This window comes from Microtus ochrogaster, linkage group LG4, assembly GCF_000317375.1.
Source record: "Microtus ochrogaster isolate Prairie Vole_2 linkage group LG4, MicOch1.0, whole genome shotgun sequence".
Taxonomy (NCBI): domain Eukaryota; kingdom Metazoa; phylum Chordata; class Mammalia; order Rodentia; family Cricetidae; genus Microtus; species Microtus ochrogaster.
In genome coordinates, this window is record NC_022030.1 from 43,367,983 (window position 1) to 43,377,340 (window position 9,358).

At 43.3% G+C, this 9,358-nt stretch overlaps 1 protein-coding gene across 2 annotated transcripts in view; it reads left to right on the forward strand.

Moving 5' to 3' along the window:
• The first annotated feature begins 2,038 nt into the window (after nt 1-2,038).
• Idh1 (isocitrate dehydrogenase (NADP(+)) 1, cytosolic) overlaps nt 2,039-9,358 on the forward strand; it is a 19,670-nt gene continuing 12,350 nt past the window's right edge. Inside the window, exons 1-2 of one of the 2 annotated variants that reach the window (XM_005361460.3) lie at nt 2,039-2,173; nt 5,267-5,404. In XM_005361460.3, coding sequence (XP_005361517.1) covers nt 5,283-5,404 — 122 coding nt within the window. In that variant the 5' untranslated portion in view covers nt 2,039-2,173; nt 5,267-5,282. Of the gene's footprint in view, nt 2,174-5,266; nt 5,405-9,358 lie in introns of those variants that run through there. The other variant, XM_026786314.1, reaches the window with a different exon arrangement.

A 9,358-nucleotide genomic window follows, 5' to 3' on the forward strand; every position in this document is an offset into this window, starting at 1 on the left:
CTCACAACCATCTGTAATGAGATCTGGTGCCCTCTTCTGGCCTGCAGGCATACACACAGAATATTGTATACATAATAAATAAATAAAATGTTTAAAAAAAAAAAGAAAAAAAAAAGAAAACAAACCCATCAAGCCTTGTGCATGGAAATGCAGTGAGCAGAGTGAATAGAAGCGGTAAACTCCACGTTCACAGTTTTAGCAGCAATGCAACTTCAGCCGAACATCAGTTGTTAACTCTAACTGTTGCTGAATGGTGAGGTCCTGCTCCGTGAGGGCAGAGGGAGGCAGCTGGGTCAAAGCACTTGTCCCGTGAGCCTTTTGACCTGTTCCATCTCCAGAACCAGCAACGCTCAGAAATTACCCTCTGACTTCCACATCCCTGTTGTGGCATGTACATCCCATGCTTACATATATACACAAATAATTATCTTTAAAAATGCTTTGTAATTTTTTTTTAGTCATTTGGTCTATAAGCTTATTGTTTTATGATCCCACGTGGTTTTACCCATGTATTTATTTATGAGTAGGGTATTGTCTGTTCTTGGTTTTGGCATGGGGTCTGACTAACCTGGACCCCATTAGGTAGACAAGGCTAGCCTGGGTCTTGTGGCAGTCAGTCCTCCTGCTGAGTGTAGGGAATACAAATATGTACCACTGCACATGGTTGTTTTGTAATATTTTCATGTAAGTCAATTCTAGGCATCTACAAATATTCACTTTCAGTTATATATCAGTTATCATATGCTGTAGCCCTTGGAAACATGGTTTCGGATGGCGACAAGTTCATAAGTGCCGTATTTTCCATCTCAGTGTCTGAGAGACACATTCAGCATGCCTGGCACATATTTAGAACTTAACGAGAATGTTTATGTCTACATTCACCTTTGTTCTGTATCATGCCCTACGCATTCCATCACATAGAGTCAGTACTTCTAGTGTGTTATAGTCTATGTTTCCTGAATTTATTCTAGAATGCTTTCTATAACACGAATGGATAGGAATAGTTACTTTTAGTAATAAACAATAGGAGCCTGTCGCAGTAGGAAGCAACATTTACAGTCTCCTGTGATTTAGGGTATGAGATCAGAAATGAAAGGATAAACTCACACCCCCTCTGATCATCTCATAAGAACAAATGGAGGTGGCCCCCAGTATCTGCTCATCCACTTGAGAGCTAACACCATATTCGTTATTCCTTCTCCAGCTGGGGAAATACTAGCGCCTTTAGCATCCAAAATGCATCTTGCATATGGTTGCATTGGTGGTTCAGTGGTAGAATTCTCGCCTGCCAAAATGCATCTTGCTAACTGTCTTGCACTCATAACTTTACAGTGCAATGTTGGATGTTTTAAAGGTGAATTTTGGAAGATTGAATTTTGAGCAATCAGGGACCTATTGTCCTACAAGTCATAATAATATTGTTTCAAGACTAAGGAACACAGAAAAGAAATCTCTGGAGAGATAGGAATATATATATTTGGGTTTTTCGAGACAGGGTTTCTCTGTAGCTTTGGTGCCTTAGAATCAAAAGTCCTGTATCCTGTATCTCTAGTGCAGCTTCATTGTCTTCCTTGGCAAATGCTGAGTGGGGCTTATTTATGAGTAGTAACAGTTGGGAATACAGATCATTAGTAGTGAAGTGAATTATTGAGGTGGTATAGCAGCCGGATCAGCCTTTGCATTCTAGCAGAGGCTATAGTTGCCCCCCACCTTTGAGACCCCCAAACGCATATTCTTCAAAATGCACATTCCAGGTTAAGGAGCATCCGGAAACGCCACGAAGGGAACCTGCCAAAATCCAGTCTTAGGAGCTCTCCCAGAGTGAGAACCAGGACACCGACGCCCGGAGCCTGCCTGTAGGTGGCATTCTCGCTCCTCAGCGGCAGGGTGCTCCCGAGGAAACCCGGCGGCGCCCAGCCCCATCCCCCACCGGGAACTCCTCGGAGGCTGAAGTCTACGGCCCCGCCCACCCTAGAAAGTCCGCGCAGCGAATGGCGTCGTGGAGGGGGCGGGACCACGGGAGGTGGGCTGAGGGGGTGGGGCCTGGGAGGAGACAAAGCCGGGAAGAGTTAAAAAGCCTTGACCCTGCCCCTGGTCGTTGGTGCGAAGGTTGTGGCGGATGCTGAGCCAGCAGCGGCTGGGTTGAGACAGTCTTGTGCACGGGTGTGAGCGGGTGAGTAGACAGGGCGCCCCGGGATGCAAGCAGGCGCTCCTTCCCCTCCCTGCTAGTGCCCCAGGCTACGAGCGGCAGCCGCCGCCCCTCACTGTTAGGCTATTCCGTAGAAGGCTGGAGTGAGAGAAAAGGAAGAAAACTCAGATCTTGGATGTGCAGACGTGAACTCAGTGGAAAGGCCCTGGTGCACCGCGGGACACCCCCAAAGTTTGGGCTTAGGGAAGGAAAGTGGGTATAGAAGGGCGCTCCCGAGGGTGGGATCGTAAGATCCGGGCGGCTGGGACGTTACATGCACTGACAAGTGCCAAAGCAGATCTGCACCCGCGGAAGAGAATCTAGCTGGGGAGAGGACGCACAGAACTCCTAGAGTCTAGGCTGTAAGAGGAAGAAAATATGTGACCGCAGGGAACTGGTTGTAGAAAGGGCGTGAGCCGGGAACTGGAGACGTGTGCTGAGCACTCCGTCAAGGTTTCGGGGGTGGGACCTGCCTTGAGGCCGGAGAAGTGCATGTCAGAGTGTTCGTGAGGGAGGGGGTGAGGGTGGGCGGACCTCCAGTTTCAATCTAGAGTGTTTGCTTAGCCACTTGGGGGCGCCTTGAGGATTGAGAGAAGGCCCCTTCCCACCTTCGGTCCTGCCCTCCTGGATTAGAGTTCTGAAGGAGGGCAGGACCGAAGCCAGCTGGGTGGACCTGGTGTTAAAGGTCCTGGCACCGCCGAGAGACAGGACAGGCATAGGGATCTGGAAGCAGGAATCGAGTCAACTACAGTTTTAGACCTCTTGCACAACGCCCACAAGGATATCTGCTGGCTCACAGTGTCAACCGAGGTCGAGCAAACCATAGACTAGCAAAAAAGGCCAGGAACAAGGCTCTCACCCTGGATACTCACCCTCCTTCGTGTGCGAGCAAGGGTATTTGAGGTCTTTTGACCTTTCTTTGGAAAGCTCCTGTGCACATAAGCTGCCCTTTGCCCCTCCGGATACACTCAGCACTGTACTTTAAACCAGATAAACTGGGCTGTCAGGCTGGTATTAAAAGAAACTAAATCCTCCTGGCAGGGGTGTTAGTATGTTAAGACTTTCTATTCCCAATTTTGCTTTGTTTTACGAGATAAATTGAAACTGCAGCCGTTTGAGACAGCAACATTGAGAGGCCTTGTTCTAACTGGAAGTCCATTCACCATCAAGATGAGAATTAGCAATTCAGCCTTTCAACCTGCTTTCTTTAATGTGGCCGGCCACACTGGACAGTTAATTGGGCCTTGGTGTAAGTACTGCAAAAGAAGGAAGCAGGAATTTTCCAACAATATACTGCAATTGCTTCCTTAGTGTCCCTGTGTGTTTTGCAACTTGAACTCATCTGAAAAAAAATTGGTTCAAAGTAAAAGCTTGAGATTTATGGAAATACAATTAAGTATGGCAAAGGGCTCCTATTGCTTCAGCTAGTCTGTTATTATTGTGTTTATTTTCTGGAATTGCGCAGCCATGTCAAGACTTTGGAATTCAGTCTTCAGATAATGTAAATGAGCTGGTGGCCCCTGAGCTTGGATCACACTTTCCTTCAAAAGATGAGGTTGGGTGGATTCAGAAAATGTGAGATCTGAGGATGCAGGGAATCCAGGGATACCTAAAGCCCATGTCCCAGGAAAGCAAACTCAGACATGCAATAATAGTCACAATACAGCTTCGCTATTTTAGTTAACAGGTGCTAAAAAGTGAATAGATAAAGTGAGGGAAACTGACATATCTCATTAGTGCATTCTGAGATATAGGGAGATTATGGCAGAGTACATATTCACCAAGAAGGAAATAACAAACCAGAACAAAAATTGCAGACATTCCAGGCATTGTAATCTTTTATTAGCTGTATTTGCCATCCCAGGAAAATAGCCTAGTCATAACTGTTGTGTAATGCTGTGCAGGAACATGACCATGAAGATGTGGTATCAAAACCGAGATAAGTTTGCTGTCTCTTCTTGTTTGACTTTGACTTTAAAGCAGGGTCATGGTGAAGATAGAATTAATTATGGGCTTTATGCCCTACTGTAAGTTAATCTTTAAGTTGTATCTGATAGGTAATATTGGTCCACCTATACCTGTTGCTTGTTCTAATTGCCTTCCAGAAACTCTGGTAGTAGACTAAGGGTACCATCTCAATAGAATTCTAGAGTTACAAATCTAAGAAGTAAAATTGGGACTTGAGAATTGGGGAAGTAGTCCTGCTTTGTGAGGAGTTGAGACATACTGTCCAATAATCATTACTTTTTGTTAACTTAGGGCCCAAATAGTTGGCTATGCTTTTCAAGACAGCTTTAGGTTGTTATCTGGTAATTGCTTTAAAGTCTGCTGACTTCCTGGTCCTTAGCTATAACACAGCTGTATTTCCGGGAGGATCCCATTAGAGTGTCTACAGTAAGGCAGTTCATCTTGCACTGTATTGGAACCAGATAAGTAAACACTTTTTGAAGTGATCTGTCCTTTTAGAACAATGCGGTGGCCCATCCTCCAGAAAGCTGCTCTTGCCCCTGAAGAGCCAGAGGAGCAGCGAATAACTTAGATAAGCATGGGTGCTAGGCAGGGACCTTCCCTTATTCTGATTTCCCTAGCTGAGAAATCACTTTTGTAATATAGCCCCACATTACCAATATCTGTAGTATCAATAGAAAAGCCCAGTTCTGCAGAGAATCCTTCACTGTCCACTATTGGAGTCCGCCTGAATACGGTTCTTCAGAACCATTGAATCGTCTCTACAAATAACAGAACCGCTCTTATAAGATAACTAATGGTTGAGAATAATGATTACATTATTAATGGCATGTTTCAGCATAGGGTTCCCCCCACACTCTAGCCAGATGGCTTTGGCAAAGAAATTTTTCTCTCAAGCTGGAAAATAATTTTTTACAGAACTGTCTTATACTGCTGACGTGGAAGCCACACATAAGCACTGTAGCATGGTGTCTTACATAGATTTCTCAGTTCTTCTGGTAATTGTTATTATATGTAGTCATTATAACTGTTCTTTCATAATAGTCAACAAATCATTGATACTTCATTTCTACTTTATACCATGACAAGGTGTGTATCTTTTTTTCTAAGGGTTATTGAAGTAAAAATGTCCAAAAAAATTCATGGCGGTTCTGTGGTGGAGATGCAAGGAGATGAAATGACACGAATCATTTGGGAATTGATTAAAGAAAAACTCATTCTTCCCTATGTGGAACTGGATCTGCACAGGTAAATGAATTGCTCTTCCGTGTAGCTAGCAAACTCAGAAAGGTAATTTCAAAATGTACCTGATGTTTTTTACGTGTATAATAGCTGTGTTTTGTGATTAAAGCTTTTAAGATTCTTTGTTGGTGGTTGGTTTGGATTTTTTTTTGGTTTTCTTTAAGATATAAAGATTTTCTAGATAGTCCAGATTGGCCTTGAACTCACAGCAATCCTCCTGCCTCAGTTTCCCAAATTCAGGAAAAAAAGTAATATACCACAATACCTAGCCCAAGCTTATGTTTTAGCTTAAATATATGCACATGAATCTTATTTTTTGAAGTTTTCATTTACAGTTGTGTGTGTGTGTGTGTGTGTGTGTGTGTGTGTGTGTGTGTGTGTGTGTGTGTGTGTGTACATGCCACAACATGCATGTAGAAGTCAGGACGAGGTGGATTCTCTCCTTTTACCATATGGGCTCCAAGTATCAAGCTCCAATGAGCCATCTCTTGCCAGCCCTCAGGGAATCTTCTGTTTCAACACTGTTAGAAAAAGTGAGGTTGCCATTAGTTCACAGTTAAGAATTATAAAGGAAAAGTGGTGATTTTTGAGGCATTTCTAACTCCGTTTTCCCTGTTGAAGGTTTTATTAAATCAGCAGTCTCTAGAAGCACAATGTATTCATGGAAAGGAAAAAGGTAGCGGACAGTAAGAACCAGTGAACTAACTGTGAAGAACTCACTTGTGTCCTTTCCAGCAGATCCTCCGTCCGTCTGCTGAGTCAGTGGCTGGAGTTTCCGCCTCATCCCTCCTCTCTGCCCTTCTCATGCAGTTACTCAGCAGAATGCCACATCCCCTTCCAGTTTGTTGTGTTGAGAGATTAAGAAATTAAGAAGTATGTTATTTATTCTCTTCTTTTTTTTCCTGATTTTTTTTCTCCCCTGGCCCCACTTTGATTTGTTTGTTTGTTTTTGTTTTTTGAGACAGGGTTTCTCCCTGTCTCCCCGACTGTCCTGGAACTTGCTCTATAGTCCAGGTTGGCCTGAAACTCAGAAGTCCACCTGCCTCTTAAAGGCATGTGCCACCACTCTTTGCCCATTTATTTTGTGTGTGTGAACCACACAGAGACAATGTTTTACAAGGATGAAGTGGTCAGAGACTGGCATGGTATAATGGTGAGCAATACGTTTAAAGCAAACCAATGTGTCTGTCTTTGCCTTGACCCAGAAGTACTCATTGTACATGTCCTGTTGCTTAGTTGGGTCTAGATATTTAGTTCACATGATGTCTTTAGCCACCTTTTGATTGGGTAACCTAAGCTGGTGAACTGTCTGTATTGCAACTAAAATGAGTCAGTATTGTAGTTGCTGAAGACCCCAAACATATTGAGATGGACACACACACACACACACACACACACACACACACACACCACAGAGTTTCCAGGTGAGTTAAAGAAACATTTTAGGAACTTTTCCCATTCAGAACTCTGCATCACAATAAGTAAGCCAAAGGGTTTGTGTGTGTGGGGGGGGGTGTTATTGTCATTTTTTTCTTTATTTTAGGTATATAACTCTTTGGCCTGAATGTGTATATATATGTTCCCTCTGCGTGTGTGTGTGTGGGGGGGGGTGTTGTTGTCATTTTTTCTTTATTTTAGGTATATAACTCTTTGGCCTGAATGTGTGTATATATGTTCCCTCTGCGTGTGTGTGTGTGGGGGGGGTGTTGTTGTCATTTTTTTCTTTATTTTAGGTATATAACTCTTTGGCCTGAATGTGTGTGTGTATATATATATATATATTCCCTCTGCATGCCTGGTGCCTGCAAAGGCCGGAAGAGGGCATCAGATCTCCTGAACTGGGTGTGAGCCAGCATGTGGGTTCTGACATCAAAGACACCCAGGTCCTCTGTAAGAGCAGCAAGTGGTCTTAACCCTTCAGCCATCTTCCTAGAACTTCTTTCTGTTTTGCTTCTGTTGCTTACTGTTGTTTTGTTTTGTTGTTTTGAGACAAAGTCTCACTGTGTAGCCCTTTGTTAACCAAGCTGACCTGGAGCCCATGAACCAAAACACCCAACTAAATGGTTAGAGGTTCTTAGTCTAGGGGCAAGAGTTCTTATTTACTTAGCGTCTCTCCTATCTTTCTCTGTGTGTATATACATTCATGAACATATGCACACAATTGTGCATATAGCATATAGGCCAGAGGACAATCTTGAGGTTTTTTTTTTTTTTTTTTTTGAGGCAGTCCTTTCACTGACTTGGAATCCACCAAGTAAATTGGGCTGACCAGCCAGCAAGCCTCAGGAATCCTCCTTGCTCAGAAATTACAAATGCATAATCATGTTCTGACTTTTTTCATGCCTAGTCCTTTATTGTCTTTAAAGATAAGTTCCAGGTACTGAACTCTTGTAGGACAAGCACTTTGGTGACTGAACTCTCTCCCCCAGCCTGCATACGGCATGTTAAAGAAGAGTCCTGTGGCCCATGCCTGCAATCCCAGTTCTTGGAAAGGTGAAGCCATAGGGTTGCTGTGAGTTCCAAGCTAGCCTAGTCTACAATGTCAGACATTGTCTAAACAGAAGAAGTGGAAGGGGGCACTTGTGCCCAGAAAGAACAAAGTTTATGATTGCAGGCTGTTAAAGACTCAAACAGATTTAAATAGTTCCCCAATTATTATGATAACTGGTTATTATGGTAGGGAAGGAATGTAGGGTAGTTAGGGTTTTGTTGTTCTATTTTTTAATAGAGACAACAGAGTGGTCCAGGCCTTTTATTCTTTCCTTTCTCCCAGAAATACTAAAACAAGGCAGATGAAGGAAAAAATCTACCCATCTGTGGACAGATTCCCTGAGAAATGACTTTGATAACAGGAAAAACATTATCCACAATCCTGTGAGGTGGGCTTGGCTATGTGGATAGCCGGAATGTCCTTGGCACTAAAGTTGAGAATGTGTGACTGTGTTACATGTGTATATGAATTGTCTAAAGCTGAAACAGAAAACATTCTTGTTTGGGAACACACCAAAGTGACTGTCTCTCTCTGTCTGCACCAGCAGTTGAGAAGATAGAAACGCTAAAAGAGCTTAATTCTTAGATGCTTTTGAGAAATAAAACTTTCTGTAAAGCCATAGAAAACAAAATAAATCACTTAATGATTTTTGTTTTGTTTTTGTTTCTTTGTTTCTTCTGGTTTTGGGGTTTTTTGTTTTGGTTTGGTTTGGTTTGGTTTTGCTTTTTCACTTTTTCAAGACAGGAATTCTCTGTGTAACAGCCCTGGCTGTCCTGAAACTCATTTTGCAGACTAGGCTGGCCTCGAACCCAGAGGTCCCCCTGCTTCCACTTCCTCAGTGCTGAGATTAAAGGCATGCGCCACCACTGCCCAGCTTGTACTGCCTTCAGTAAACCATTACATACTTAAGCTTTATGGTTATTCTTTGTGCTCTGTGGACAGCCAGCGTTCACTCCTCTATGAATGGTCTGCACTGTGAGAGCTGGAGCTAAATCCATCTTGTGTGTACAAGATGGTTGGTGGATTCCTTTGCTTACCCAATAAACCGCAGGCTTGTTTCCAGAACAAAGAGACCTACCCAAGAAGTAGGGGAAGGTTCACCTTATGACTACTGGCTTCAGCAAAAGAGTCCTTAACTCTTTTGGCACTGATCAACAGACCTAAGCTTCCCACCACTTCAGTGCCAGAAATACCAAAAAAAAAAAAAAAAAAAAAAAAAATCCTTTTACCGCTCTACCTCTTTATCGGTAAGGTATAAAACTTACTATGGGAAAATAAAGTTGTACTGGGACTTAATTCATATGCTAATTATGTGGAGAGAAACCAGGCCAAGGGTTTCCCATGTGCTGTCGTTGCCTTTATATGGTGAAAAGCAGGAGGTAGTTTTAGCTGAGTTCTTTGGTTTCCTGAAAGACAGCTTCCCACTGACTGCAGTTCAGGGAAGCAGGGCCCAGACTCCTAGTGGTTTT